The following is a 16,073-nucleotide window of genomic DNA, read 5'->3' on the forward strand; positions in this document are numbered from 1 at the left end:
AGAGCTCCACATAACTTTCACATTTCACTTTAAATCAGCCAAATTTATCAATGGAAGTCTTAACTTCACAATCATGGAGTGCTGTTTCTGTAAAAAGAGCTTAGTATCTGAAGTGATAAGAGCCAAAAGTATTGTTCTAACCAGTCGAGATTGACTTTGGCTGACCAGTATGAATATCAGTACTGGGCTGAAACACAGAGACACGGTCATTTTCCGTTTGCAGAGCAGTCAGACTATATACGTGTTTGGCACACCGCCAGGCAGAGAGGAGGGGAAAAGGAGAAGCAGAGGGTGAGAGAGAGAGAGAGAGAGACCTTCCTTTACAAAAAAGAGTTTGAGTGTTTATTTGTAAGTGTGCATGTGCCAGAATGTGACTGTGCACGAGAGAGAGAGAGAGGTCATGGAGCGTGGGTAGAGGGCTGGCATTGTGCCCGCTGGTTGAGTCACTTATTTCTTGGTGGGGGGAAGAGCTTGTCACAAAGTTCACAGGGTAAATAGGAAACTGCTTTTTTTTTTTTTTTGGCAAAAAAAAAAAAAGCATTACATATGAATTAAAAGTGGAGTCAGTAATTTGTTTCTCGTTAAAACTTTTTATCCATACGGAATGAATGGTACTTTTAATAAATATGTTCATTTTAACAGTTCATGAGATGAACACTACACAATCACTAAACTGACTCATCACTTGTGGAATGAATTTATCATGTCCGACTAAACAAATCCCATCTACAAATTACTGAAGTGTAATTATTTTATGTTAAAAGATTCTTCAACTCAACCACACAACTCACTCACACGTATATACTGTAATTTCAAACCTGTATGACATTTTATAAATGAAGACATGTTGTAGGATAAAAGCTCTTTTCCTTCAATCATACTGAATATGCTTCAAATTATGCTTAAAAAGATCAAAAGCACTATAAAAGTAGACCATGCACTTAAGTTGTCCCTGAGAAGTCCAATCTTTTCACCGAATATAGCTCACAAATCCAACTTGAATAATTATTTTACAAATTTGACTGATTTAGTTCTCGAGTTCAATTCAATGACTTGCAGCAGCTCACTAGAGGGAAGGATTCTCAGTGTAGTATACAGTCAGTCGGTACAGTCAGTCTGTATATAGTCAGTCTGTTCTTCACAAATAGCTATCATATGCTTTCAGACGATATGTAGAATACGTGAATATAGCACACAAATTGTATGGACCACTTTACAATTTTACCTTTATGGTGTTTTGCATCCTTTTTGAAGCTTGAAAGACTCAATGCAATGAACAAGAGAACAGAGAAACCGGCACAATTCTCTTTTTGTGTTCCACATGTGAAAGAAAGTCAGACCTGTTAGGATCGTCATGAGGGTGAGTAAAAATAACAGGATTTTCATTACTGAGTGAACTATTCCTCCAATTTCCTCTTTTAATTATATACATAATGTTTTAATTAGACAATTAATCACGTCCAGAGAACATTAACGTCTGTAACGCCCACATCCAGACACATTAGTATTAACTACAGCGATCCCATGGAATGGAATAAGTACATGAAATGACAGATGTTCTATGTTCATAATTATAACTTAAACATCCTTTCAAAAATGAATCCTCTCTGAATAGTCCTTCTTCTTTGACATTTTGGTAAGAAAGTTTCAGACTTCATATGTAATCAAATTCATATCAATTATGAACCAGTTCTGTTTTTGGGAAACCATCATCCAGCCCAGATCTAGCTCATTCCACATTTACTGAATGGCACAAATGGGTTTTCGCCAGACGTTCAGGAACACAGTAATAGCTTATCATTAGCGGCCTGCCAAAAAGTTTTCAAAGAGAGCTCGGGGTGCTCTGTGAGATCAGACTCAGACCTACTTTACTGGAACTACAAGCAAAACACATTACAGAAATGAAAATGAAGATTAAAGCATGGCCGTGTGAAGGCTGAGGAGGCTGGAAGGAGCGTGTCGGCCTAAAAGAACAGCGCAGCAGAATGCAAAATTTAACAGCTCCCCTAATTATGATGTTGCCCTCGGAAACACTGGAGTGGATGAAAGGTGACAGGTGCAGAGGCTGTTTTCACAAGACTATTTCCACCGGGCTCCTGCAGATACACGGTCATGAACTGGTGAGGAAAAACTCACAAACACAATCACATGCAAATTCTTCAAAAGCAAAAGCTTTCTTTAGTTGCACACACACTAAAATCATATACGCACACATCTACACTGTAAAAAAAATTCCGTAAAATTTACGGTAAAAAACCGACAGCTGTGGTTGCCAGGAATTCTACTGTAAAATATACGGTAGCAACGTTTTAGGTTTTACGGTTTTAACTTAAATTTACAGTTAAATACCGTAATTTCATTAACTGATATAATGTTAATATACCAACCTATTGAAGTACTGAAATCTGTTTTGTACCTTTGAAATACACTGATAACCACCAAATGCAGGTGGTGATGAGAAAGTCACATGATGAACCAAACATATATAGAAGGTGCACAGTGTCATTCACACAAGCACTGAACACCATCATGGTGAGAACTGAAATATCAAATAAACATTAATTTAACAACATTAGATGTAACATACAACCCTAATAAACATCAAACAAAAAAACATCAAATTCAAACAAAATTTGAAATGCAATGCAGGGAATTCTGGGAACGTTTTACATTCTTTTTCACTTCCAAAAGTGGTATTTCACCGTAAAATTGTCTGAAATGTCTATTACAGTTTTTCATCATATATATATTAGGGGAACTTACCGTTAACCATTTAACAGGTTTTTACCGTAGCTTTTTCCCATTTTTTTACCGTTAAAATCACGGACATTTTTTACAGTGTAGAATACATATGAGCTATGTTTCCAAAATCTAGTGAATTTCACACAGACAACCTACTAAAAGGGTTTGCACACTGGATGAGAAAGGCAGTGCCACGTTGTGTTGCGGCTAGACCAACTCACAGGTATTGCACACCAGACATGGTCCAAGATGGCAGTCCAAAACAGTGAATCTAATCACCGAAAAGGCAAAAGTTGGCACTGAAGAACTGGTGGTTTGGTGTTTGAAAAAACCTAAGCAAACCTTTGGTGAAAAATGCACAAAACACAATCTTACAGGCTAGGGTGAAGTCATTACGCACATTAACAGTGTTTTGGGATAAATATAATGTAATTTAATGGAAAACCATGTACGTGGCGCTCTGTGGTGTGGCAGGATTTAGAAAAGCTTTCTTAGTCATAGCTGGGCGCCATGGACAGACTCCGAGTGGTGCTGCCAGTGTGTGCGTACACTTATAGAAAACAATGTATTCGAAAACAAAACAAAACAAAACAAACCACAATAAATAAGGCACAAACAGTGGTATGTTTTGAAGTCATTTCCCGACACACTGTGTAAACATTCACAGTTTAGGGTGAAAAAAATGTGAACCCTTGGATGAACTAACTAGTTTATTTTATGCAGAAATTCAGGTAAATTACATGCTTTTTCCTGTACCTGTAGCACCCACAAATATTTAGACTGAACTATTTTCAACAGTTATATTCTTTTTTTTTTTTTTTTTTTTTTTCTCAATAGTTCAATATTTAACACTGGAAAATAACTATGGTCAATACTTTCCAGTGCTGAATAAATACAACCAGCAATTCCTTGGACTCCATCTATCATCCAGAAGAAAAAAACAATCATCACAGTGCGGTCTGAGAGCATCTCTTTTGTAAACGATAAAGGTGATACTGCTTTAGCAAGAACAAGGTACCTTAGTGGGCATATTTGAGCCATCTAATGTTAGGTACAGCCTTTGGAACAGAATAATTGACACTTTTAGATCAGAGTGGAAAATTCACAAAAAGTGTTTCTGAGAGAACCCTTAAAATACTAGATAGGATAATATAAGATAGGATGTGTGTACATGTGGTTTTCAATTAATATGTCATGTATTATTTCTAACATAACATGAATGTCCACACATATGCACACATTATCATGCGTGCAGACATTGGTGTAAATACACATACAGTATGTGACCCTGCACCACAAAACCAGTCTTAAGTCACTGGGGTATATTTGTAGCAATAGCCAAAACTCCATTGAATGGGTCAAAATTAGGGTAAACGTACCTATAAATCTCACCAAAATCTTTTTTTACAAAATGTAAAAATATATATTTTTTGAAGGTACAAAGTCAATCACAAAAAAATAGAACACTAGAATCAAGCAACAAGGCATTGAAGTCGATCAGTTGTATATTCATAATGAAGTGTCATCTAAGCACAACATCTATACTAGTCCACGTTCAACTAACGCATTCAAAAATCAAATAAAACAAACCAATAAAACATTTAATTCATGGGAATGAACACAGCAACTAGCCTCATTATGAAACCTCTTTTTAAATGTATGTCAACTTATCTACAGTCTCTTATGGCTGCAATACACTACATGATTTTTGCCCCGATTTTCCACAGATTTACAGTCTGGAGAAGTTGATGCTAGTTGCTAAAGATCAGAGCCAGTCTGCAGATTTGAGTTGACAGAATCCATAGAAAATTTATTAACTTAACTTAAAGTGACAACCATCAGTTAATATTTAAAGTCTGTTTATGAAGTATTTACATAGATGTTCAATGTGGAAGAGCTTAAAGAGAGCACACTGAGCTTAATTGGAGCAGCAACAATTTTTAATCAATTTCATGTAATATTTATTAAAATGACAAGATTTTGCTAAATAAATAGCCTAGGTCATGTATTAAGTTCATACATATTTTAATATGAACAACTATTATTAACAATATCTATGAAATTATACTTTTTCTTATTGATGTCAAACTGAAGCTGTGTGATTTTCATAGTAGTGCACCCTTTAAGCTCACCTTAAAATATTATGAGATCTTTAAAAATTACAGCACTGTAAAACGACAGACCAGCAATAAACTGTCAATTCATGATATTATAGATGTAAAAGTACAAGCCAGTAATGCCTGTGAAGTAATATATTAGTGTAGCACACAATCTTATACAGCTAGTCAGCTAACTGTGTTCTGTAGCATCTGTGCTATGTTGCTAAAACTATCTTTTGGATCAAATGTAATTATTTCCCACATCCAAGTTCCAGGTTATAATATGCAAAAGTCTGAACATTAATCTCTTAATTTTACAATAAGCAGTGAAACTTACCCCCCCAAAAAAGGCTTAAACATCTAAAAAAACAAAAACGCACATTTAAGGGGCTACTCTTTTGGTGAAAGTTTTTAGACAGCTTTCAAAATGGCTGCCAGACAATGTGAACACATGGAGACTCATATCTCAGTGTGCAATGATCTCATTGACTTGAAATTATAGGAGGTTTATAGTAACAAACATATCAATTGGTTAAGACATCAAGTAGGATAATAAATTATTTTTATAATCTGATCTCAAAAATGGAAGTGTGCTTAACTGGAACGTGAGCTTAATAGGTACGTTTACCTTATTGATTTTTATTTTATGCCAAAAATCATTAGGACATTAAGTAAAGATAATGTTCCATGAAGATATTTTGTAAATTTTCTACTGTAAATATATCAAAACGTAGCTTTTGATTAATAATATGCATTGCAAAGAACTTCATTTGGACAGCTTTAAAGGCAGTTTTCTCAATATTTAGATTTGTTTGCACCCTCAGATTCCAGATTTTCAAATAGTTGTATCTCAACCAAATATTGTCCGATCCTAACAGCTTTCAGATAATGTATAAATCTCAATTTCAAAAAATTGACCCTTATGACTGGTTTTGTAGTCCAGGGTCACATATGAGCATTTAGCATAATTTTAAGACACGGCCCTTTTCTTGACACCTCAAGGCAGACAAACTCAATTAGACAGTAATGTAATTCAAAGAAAGGACAGAAAAGGACATGACAGGAACATGGTGGAAAGGAAGGGAAGGGTATTAGCAATGTCTTTAGGGCTGTCAACCCCCACCCCCCAAAAAAACCTAGAAATACAGTGACATTGTCTAAACTGTGTCATTTCTGTCTGTGTCTGAAACCGATTATGACCATGACCATGACCGTAAAAGTCAATCGGCACCAGTTTGGATTTGAAAAAAGTCGCAATTACAACCAAATCAGATTTGTGTGCAGTGTGAAAAAAGATCCTTATACATGAAACACATTGAAAGAAACAGAAAAGGCAGAGAAACAGAACGAAACATGTCAGAGCGGGAGTTGCAGATGAGAGGAGGAAAATACGAAGGCACTGACCTAAATTGCGCTTTTTATCATCTATGGCGATGAAGCGAATGCAGGGATTATTGGAGACGTACTTGGCCGCCCAAGGGACGTCGATTCGTGTGTCGGCTTTGTAGAAGAGTCCAAGTGCGTAGCGAGAAGAGTAGCTGACAGCCTCCAGCATCCTCCTCTGATTCTCTCCCATCACTGCACAGAGACACACAAACACAGAAGCACAGGATGAAGCCTCTGGGCCTTGGTTAGTTCATCTCTCTAGACAGCCGCCAGCATTGCTGCTTGTGAAGAACAGGCCTGTAGCATTCACGTCGCACAGATCAAATGAGAGAAACACTGTGCCGTCAACTCACAGAGCTTCTACAGCACCAGGTCTGATAACACACCTGGGTTAGTGTGACAAGAGCACGGAGATAGATGTGTGGTTGATGCGTAGGTCTATATAACACAACCAACAAGTCCCTTCTGCAGATGAGATGAGCTGGGCGGAGGTTAAGATGGACAGTGAGTGACACTTTAATGAGAACACGGTGGATGGACTCGCTTCAGCATGTGGGGCTCTTTTTTAGAAAAATGCTGTCCTTGTTTCCTGTCTGGAACATCTGTTATTTATTGGAAACAAGCAGTCATACTAAGGCCTGCTTTAGTTATTTAGGGCCCACAGGTACTGAGTGTAGTTCAGGTCAAAGGTCAGCCCTTGTGGAATCAAATGCATATTTCTACTCAAAGACACCCCTGTTTCCAGTAAGGAAGAAAGCGCTTTCACGGACAACCGACAGAGAGAGCTGATCAACCTTAGTCTATCTGAGCAGTATCTTCCCCCCCTGAAGCAACAAACAGATGTTTGGTGAAAAGTGATGAACAGAATGCTAACTCATCATTTTCCCTTCGCACATGTGTGATTCAGTTCCAAAGGGCAGTGTCAGTGTCAACAAGCTCGGCCCCCTTCCGTGGCCCCAGTAAATCTGTATACTGTTTAAATGACCCTATGAAAGTTGGCGAGGGCAGTTTCCTTTCCTGTTTTAATGCAATTCCTAATGAAACGGGAAGTTTAGGTGGGACAAAAAAAAAAAAAAAAGCCAAAAGCCTTCAGCAGAGATTGGAATCATACAGTAAATAGATTAATGATTCTGGATTTGATCAGTTTATCGATTCCAGTTCCCTAGTGGTTCCATTAACAATGTAGTGCTTTAAAGAAATAAATATTTGGAGGAAAAAAAAAAAACTTTTTTAAAATGACTTGTCTTGCTTTTGGCATAAATGTAGTCCTATAATTTGCCATAAATATACATTAAACAGCAAAAATAAAAAAAAGTCTATTAACCAAACCGCATATTATTTTTTTATATATTGATTTATATGGAGGGAAAAAAACTTAAGTTAAAGAAGCTTTAGCACGTCATGTTTGAGATGCTGTAAATAACGTGAGGCACAAGAGCAATGGTCCAACACGCTGTCTAGCACGTATTTACATAGAAAAACAATCGTATGAAAATACTTGCTTGCTTTCTGGTTGTGTGGCTCGGTGAATGACAGTGATGCCACACAAACCCCCATAACATCGTCAACCGTTGCTGTAATTTTGTTGTCACAAGAAACGCTCCACCAACTGTTAGTTCGATTAGGAAGCAACCAACTGACGCTGATAGAATACGACAATAGAGGTGAAACGGTCACATGACTGTCCCTGGACATGTCCCTTTTATCACTGTCTGTGTCATTGCAGAACATCTGGGGGAGATTAGGAGCATGTAAATGTGCCCCTTGGTACAGAGACAATCTGCTGCGGCATCTGAGCGTGGAAAGCCCAGGGATAATGCAAACCCTGTCAGCTGAATCCATAAAGAGGCTTTCTTTTTTTCCTCATGGTAATGGAATCTGGTTACAGAACACACCATTGTTAATCGGCATGAAAGATCTTGACGCGGGAAGGGTTATCTAATACAGATATGAGAACGCTTCTTACCACATTAACCCATTTAAGTTGTCAGAAATCACTTTCACTAGAGCTGGACAATGAGTGCAGATGCACATTAATGAATCATCCTTTTTCAAAAAGCTATGACTTCCATTTCAAGTAAAACGAGACCACCTATTTAGGGGTCTCAATGACTTTAGCTTAGCCACAACTATTGAGATGTTTTTAGAGCTGTGCTTTCAAAAAAGAAAAGTACAGGCTATGTATTTTCTGGTAAAGCTCTGAGTCATGGTGTAAAGTGGATACTGCCCTACATTACCCCCACCCTCTTCCTGCCCGCTCAGGTTGGCAGCACAATTACCTCTGACAGGTTTGTACTGTGGGTCTGCTAGATTTCAGCTCAATCACATGTTCAGAGCTCACAAACCAGCTGAACTGAGAGAAAGATCAAAGCAGAGAATAATCAAACTGCTTTCTTCTCTGGTTAAAATCATACTATTTTATAGACACAGTATTTCATTTTTAATCAACGTAACTATTACAATGAAAAAAAAAAAAAACATGCATTTAAAATACATTTATTTCATACTATGCATACTTCAAACCCATTAACATATTTAATGACGTATCACTTAAGGCTTACTGACATAAAATTATAATTAAACATTATTTGGAGCATTTCTTTGTTGCACAATGCACATTTCTTAGTATTATTCCTTAAATGTGTTTTAATATCACTATTAATAAGGATTGTATGATTTTTGTATAATATTGAAAAACTGAAAACAGGAATATTTTTAGTACTGTACATTATAATACTGTAATGAAAAATTCACTTGTAGCATTTAAAATCACTTTTTTTGTTTAGAGTTTCAGTTTTAGTCAAATCAAAAAATGTTATTATTTTACTTTTAAAAGATGTTGGTACAACAACAAATTTTTACACCCATTATGAGAAAAAAAATTAAAAAATAGGGGGAAAGAACTATATTTGAAATGCTTTTGAGCAGTGCACTTCAAGCAAAGTCATTTAAGCAACAGTACAAAATAACTTTTAGTGTGTGGCTTTCCTTTAATCAAGCCTCATTCTTTGAAATAGTTCCTACAAAGTAAGCAAGAGTTTGCTTTAGCTAGACTTGAAATGACAAGCTGAATTATACAGCCACCTGTACAAATGATGTTCACCTGGTGGAATATTTACCCCCTTTTCCTCTCCCAGTTGTCCCCAGCCTATGGAGAGACAATGTATGCTTTTTTACTTAAGTAAGTAATAAATTATTCACTGAAATGTGCAGTTTTACGTTTTCCACTTCTTTATACAAGATGGATATCCTTTGTCCGCTCACTCTGATGGTTTGCTTGCTTAATGATAAGTAATGGCACTAATGTGCAATGAGAGCACTAGTGAGTACTTCAGTAAAAATTTCCTCTTAGTTTAGACCAGAGGGATTTGATTTCATTACACACATCTGTGATCTTTAGCCTCCTTCCCTGACACATCCTCCGGTCGAAAGACTAACAAATCCACATGAGCAGAAATCTACCCAAACAGTCAAGCTCTTTCAATATCCTGAAGAAAAAAAAAACTCTTTACAGTGCTCTGTCAGTGAGCCCTGCATAGCCTCAACATGAGACATACCTTACACGAAAGAACATTCACTTGCAGGGACATATACACACACGCACCTGATGTCCTCTTCCTCTTTAGACACTTGTCACCACTTTAGAGTCTGCTTTACATCTGTCTGAAGGTTATAAATCTCCAATCTGTGTAAGCAGGGCAAAGCGGAGGGGCTTCTGACAGCTATGCTGTATGTGCAGGATCAATCTCACACAGGCTACATTCACAAAATCAGTGTTTGGCAACTATTTACTGACAGATGTGATTCTGAAACTGCCCTTTTCATACAACAGCTATCAGGAGCAAGTCAAATACCACCGATATGAAAAAATTTACCAAAGTTAAGCTGCATTTACAGTACATTTCTGTGTAACTACAGTAGTCAACATTTGAAATGGATCAAAAACAAGAATGCATTTTGGTTTTAGGACAACTTTGATGAAAGTTTTTGATCCATTTCAAATGTTGACTACTATATATAGACAGACAGAAACTTTAATGTACTTTGAGGTTTACTTTAATGTTATTTTACATTTTAGTGTTTTTGAAGATTAGCATTTAGATGAAGGTGAATGCATTCTAAATGTAAAAATAAACTGATTTAACTTGAACAACGAGCTATCCAATATAAGACCTTACAAGTAAAAAAGTGATAGTGCTGATAACCGATATGGTACCGATGTATTGTGCACATTAAAGTAAATATAAAATATGGTGACTTCCATAATACTAAAAAGTTTCATCAAAACATTATCAAATAAATGAGTCCAATAGAGTTAGACTTTATTTGCCAAATCTGAAGTAACCGAAAGTATCTTCCAAAGGTAATCTAATTATTAAATGAGTGTAGTTTGTAGCATTTGTGTAGTATCCTAACCAGGATCTGTTCACACAAAGTTCACCAAAAATGTGACTCAAAGCCATACAAGCCATACAAATAAGCAAATGATTATGATAAATTTGAGGATGATCAATTTTCAGAACTCACAACCAAATTTTGAGAGAGAGTTTGGTTAGTCTGTACTTTTAGGTTAACCACCACTTTAAGAAAGTGAACATACCACATTTTTCTGCAAAGTGAACACATAGCGGTATTTATTGTTTTTAAAATAAATCTCTTATACCCATCAATGCTATATTTATTTACAGCAAATTCAGTGAAAAACTGAAGTATTGTGAAATATTATAACAATTATGAATTTTAATACAGTACATTTCAAAATGAAATGTATTCCTGTGATGGCAAAGCTGAATTTTCGTCAGTGTCACATGATTCTTCAGAAATTAAATGTTGAAAAAAGTTGTAGTGTTTAATATTTTGTTATATTTTTCAGAATTGTTTGATAAATAAGAAAGTTCAAAAGAGCAACATTTATTTGAAAGAATTCTAATAAATATAAATAAATATTAATAATTAATTAATATTTATTAATATGAATTAATTATTTATTCAGTCTTTGCTGAATAAAAGCATTCATTTCTTTAAAACAATCTTACGGACCCCAAACTTTTCAACAGAAGTTTAGGAAAATAGGGCAATGCTAACCACCACCTGCTTTTAAATTTCCGTCACACATATGCAGCACATTTGAAAAAGCACACTAAGAGACAAAAGCCTGGATTTCCAGTTACTCCCAGTAAATACCAAAGCATCACAAGCTGCCTAAGTTAGCCGTCACCTGACTGTGAGCATTTTGCTCGTCTAACCTGAAAAAGCAAACTGTCTGCTGCTCTATGGCAGGAACCTGAGGCTAGTCATTGACACGTGTTTGGCTGTGAGAGTGACTACATTAGTATCTGTGAGCGTGTGTGCGTGCAGCTCTGGGACAAGGAGGTTAACATTTTCCAGTTGGCTGCTCGGGGGCATGTGTTGAACCCTGCACTTGCGGCCCCTGGTTCTTTGATGTGGGAGTGGGTGAAACGTTCACGAAACTCAGCTTGTTGACAGAGCGATTCTTAATCAATACAGTGAGTCTTACAATATGTGTCTGCAAAGTGACTGAATTCACATACTTCATCTATGTCACTGACCAACTTTTAACTCAAAAATGGCAACATATCATGTCGGGAACATGTTAAGACATCTAACATCTCAGTTAATTATACATGAATAAGAAAATAGCAAAAAGGTGGTAGTTTTGATCTCTTATCCAACAGAAAATCCACAAAAACAAACAAACAAAAAAAAAAAACTTGCAAATAAAATGCAGAAGTTGTGTGCACATTACCAAAGGTCTGGTGGTCTCATGCTAAAGCATGAGATATGAGGCTTCCTTATAAAGCTTCCTCTCATAAGCACATGCATGTGTGTGTAAGTGTGTGTTTGTGTGTGTAAATGTGTGTTTGAGTGTGTGTGCGTTCACATAAGGGGGTGGAGAATTACTGAGCTACGGGGTGATTAGAAAAGTAAGTACACAAGGGAACCTGTGGGAGTGAATCTGGCACAAGCCCAGGTAGTTATGCACATCTGCATTACATCCACACACAAACATACACAAACACACACAAAATGGATCTCAAATTACTCATGCACAGTATGCTGTGGTTTCCAGAGACGAGCATCTGAACTTGAATAGGTGTTCAACCTTACCCACATCCAAATGCTTATGTTCAGTGTACACATGACAATCCTCTTGTCTCTCAGAATGAATGCAGAATGTTTACAGCAATGAGAATATTCAGAAACACATTATAAATATATACACAATTGCATTTCTATTGGCACATATATAGACTCTGTTCCAAAACCTAGTGAGCTATCTATGGAGGAAGCACTATAAAGCGTTTAAGGCACGCTACCAAGGACTGTATCAAAATGTAGGCAGCATGATAATCTTGCCTTCTAAGATACCTTGTTTTTGCCAAATTCTAAAGTAGCGCCGAAGGTAATCACAAAATGCTCAGTAAAGAAAAATCAATCCAAGATGGTGGACAGTGCAAGATGATCAAAACCGTAAAATCAAAACATAAAATTAAATATAAGTGTTTATTATTAATACTCAAATAACATTGAAATTTAATTAAATATAAAAACTACATTACTACAAAGTTTCAAATCATGAGATTCCGTTTCAAAATGCTCCCCTAGATAGCTGCCTATGTAGGCAGTAGACAGCAAGATAGCTCACTGAGCTTTTGAAGAGAGCCATTTTTTATTCCTACTTCTATCAGGAAGCCTCTATTTTGGAACAAGTAAATGTGCCATTTTCAAATGAGTTTGTGTGGATATAATTAGCAATAGTTAACATAACAATGAGGCTGATGAAAAGTGCTATTTGCATGTAAACAATCTGGGTTGTGATTTCATGCAGAGCTGCATGTTATTTGCTGGCCTGGTTACACATCATAAATGCTGCTTGGCTTGAAAATATAAATCCAGAGTTATTTTGCAACAACCTCTCTGGTTCACAGGCAATCAATGAGGGGTAAAAGGGAGAAGGTGATGAATTACGATACAAGGGCATTTTCTCACAAAACAAAGTGCATATTTTGGCTACTAATGTGTCATTTCTAAGCACACAAAGTCAGCCGGGACTGTTCCAGCAGTGGTTGTGGAATACGTGTGAATATTCCCTTAAGAAATGGGTCTTGGGGATCAAGTTTTCGTCCCTTGTCAATGATTGGCCTAATTGGAGACATAAGTGTTAGGGTGTCAGGGGATGTGATTTAAACCCTTTTAGGAGGAATGACTGTCCCATGGTCAAGTAAAGTTAGGTTTCTTTGGTGTTCTTTGGTGCTGGAGCAGCGATTACAAAAGGGACCATTGTGAAAAATGAGGGTCTACTTTGAAGCGGTGTCAGCCATTCATCCCCAAAATAAAAAAATTATATCATTATTAAAGGAGCACTCCACCCAAAATGAAAATCCTCTCATCATTTACTCTCCCTCATGCCATCCCAGATGTATATGACTTTGTTTCTTCTGTGGAACACAAACTGCCATTTAGGGTAAGCACACTGCCATTTTTGAGCTCAGTTTATGAAAGTATTATCCTACTTGAGATCTTAACCAATTGATGGGTTTGTTACTATATACCTCCTGCAAGTTCAAGTCAGACCATTGCACACTGAGATATGGGTATTCATGTGTTCACACTGCCTGGTGACCATTTTGAAAGCTGTCTGAAAACTTTCACAAGAAGAGTAACTTCTTAAATGTGCTTGTTTTCTTTTTAGATGTTTAAAGCTTTATTTTGGATAAGTTTCAGTACTAACTGCAAAATTAAGAGATTAACGTTTAGACTTTTGCATATTATAACCTGGAACTTGATGTGGGAAGTAATTACAGTTAGATCCAAAACATAGTTTTAGCAACATAGCACAGATGCTACAGAACACAGTTAGCTGACTAGCTGTATTGTGTGCTACACTAATATATTACTTCACAGGCATTACTGGCTTTTTAAATGCATAATATTATAAATTTACAGTTTATTGCTGGTCTGTGGTTTTACACAGCTGTAATTTTTAAAGATTTCATATTATTTTAAGGTGAGCTTAAAGGGTGCAATACTATGAAAATCACACAGCTTCAGTGTGACATCAATAAGAAAAAGTATAATTTCATAGATATTGTCAATAATAGTTGTTCATATTAAATTATTTATAAACTTAACACATGACCTAGATTATTTATTTTGCAAAATCTTTTCCTTTAAATTTCATGTATTATTTATTAATAAAAAATTGTTGCTGCTCAAATTAAGTTCCGCGTGCTCCCTCTTTAAGCTCTTCCACAATGAACGTCTATGTAAATAATTCATTAACTGACTTTAAATATTAACTGATTGTCTGGATGGAATCATAGTCTGAAGCTAAAAATAATCGGAGTTTGTGACCATCAAACATCACGTGATTTTCTATTAAATCAGTCAACTCAAATCTGCAGACTGGCTCTGACCTTTGGCAACTAATGTCAGCTTCTCCAGACTGTAAATCTGTGGAAAATCAGGGCAAACATTGTGTAGAGTATTTCAGGCTTAAGAGAATATAAACAAGTTGACATCCATTTAGTTGACATAAGAGGCAATCCACTGGGGTTGTATGGATTACCGTCATGTTCACTTTGTGTGGTTTTTGAAGCATCAACTTTGGAGGTCTCATACACTGGCATTATATGGACACGTAGAGCAAGATTGTGTTCATTTGAAGATAGAAAGTCACACAGTATACATCTGGGACAGCATGAGAATGAGTAAATGATGAGAGAATTTACATTTTTGAGCGGAATATCCTTTTAACAGCATTCAGAAAATGGCAATGTTAATTTTTTCTTTGAGAATAAGTAGCAACATGGATTGTATACAGATTTGGCCATATGATAAATGTCATACTGGGTTGATTCAAGCTAAAATACTGAATGAAACGCCACATCCAGCATGCAGAAAAATTCAAAACAAGTTTATTTTTGAATTTGGGTGGTCATTTTTTTTCTCATTGGCATTGTTTGATTGTTTGAGGCAACATTGTTGCAAGCGCACCAACTCCCAAGCATTCATCATTGTTCCCTGGAAGGGCTGGCCTTTGCTGCTACCCTCTGGGACGCCACACAGCAGCACAGCATACTGGAAGGCTACACAGAGTCCACAAGAGAGCTGAACCATTTCCCAATTTATGATCTCTCAGCCCTTTAAAGGTTGATTTAATATTTGCCTGAGAGGTTCTGGAAGGCTTCCCAAAAATAAAAAGGAAGAGAGAGAAAAAAAATTAAACAAAACCAAACAAAAAAGGGAGTCAAATGTTGTTTAGCTAACCTTTAATGCACTTGTTGGTGAACTGTGTCCAACAATAAGAAGTATTTATTAGTCTGGGTGAAGTGGAGGGGGACTGACACCATTCAGATTCAAAGTGGCTTTGTACAGGAGCGAGAGGCCCATCATTAACCGTAACTCTTAATGAACCACGTTTCAACACACATTTGCTCCAATGAAATGTGATTGGGATGATGAACAGCACGTTGGGTGGGAAGAGGCCTGAATTGCTTTTCCAACTGCTCACGAGAGCCAGTTTATATTCGAGTCACTTGAAAAAATAAAGCCGATGAGATGTGTACTCTCGGTGCCAAGGCAAGCTGAAGCTAGCACTGCCAAACCACCTGGATGCGAAAGCACTTTATCTCATGTATGCAATTAAAGAAGTGAAGGCCAGCAGCATTACAGATGCCTCCAAGTTGTCTGAAAACATTTAGTATCCAAACACTGATAAATCACCACTCTTATTTGCCATGTGATTTCATTAAAGGTGACTCATGAAAGGGCCTCCATGTAGGCTGGATTTACTTAAATGCTGATCCTGTGGATGAGGTTTTG

General features: G+C 36.6%; 2 protein-coding genes across 4 annotated transcripts in view; one reads left to right on the forward strand and one right to left on the reverse strand.

Annotated features, from left to right (window-relative positions):
• Window positions 1–16,073, forward strand: part of ptenb (phosphatase and tensin homolog B) — a 119,884-nt gene that overhangs the window by 51,173 nt on the left and 52,638 nt on the right. The gene's annotated exons all lie outside the window — the stretch shown is intronic.
• The window catches only part of rnls (renalase, FAD-dependent amine oxidase), a 38,550-nt gene that overhangs the window by 7,766 nt on the left and 14,711 nt on the right, over window positions 1–16,073 (reverse strand). For both annotated transcript variants that reach the window (XM_058792955.1, XM_058792954.1), the window contains exon 5: window positions 6,246–6,419. In XM_058792955.1, the coding sequence (XP_058648938.1) occupies window positions 6,246–6,419 (174 nt within the window). The remainder of the gene's footprint in view (window positions 1–6,245; window positions 6,420–16,073) is intronic.

This window comes from Onychostoma macrolepis, chromosome 12 (genome assembly GCF_012432095.1).
Source record: "Onychostoma macrolepis isolate SWU-2019 chromosome 12, ASM1243209v1, whole genome shotgun sequence".
Taxonomy (NCBI): domain Eukaryota; kingdom Metazoa; phylum Chordata; class Actinopteri; order Cypriniformes; family Cyprinidae; genus Onychostoma; species Onychostoma macrolepis.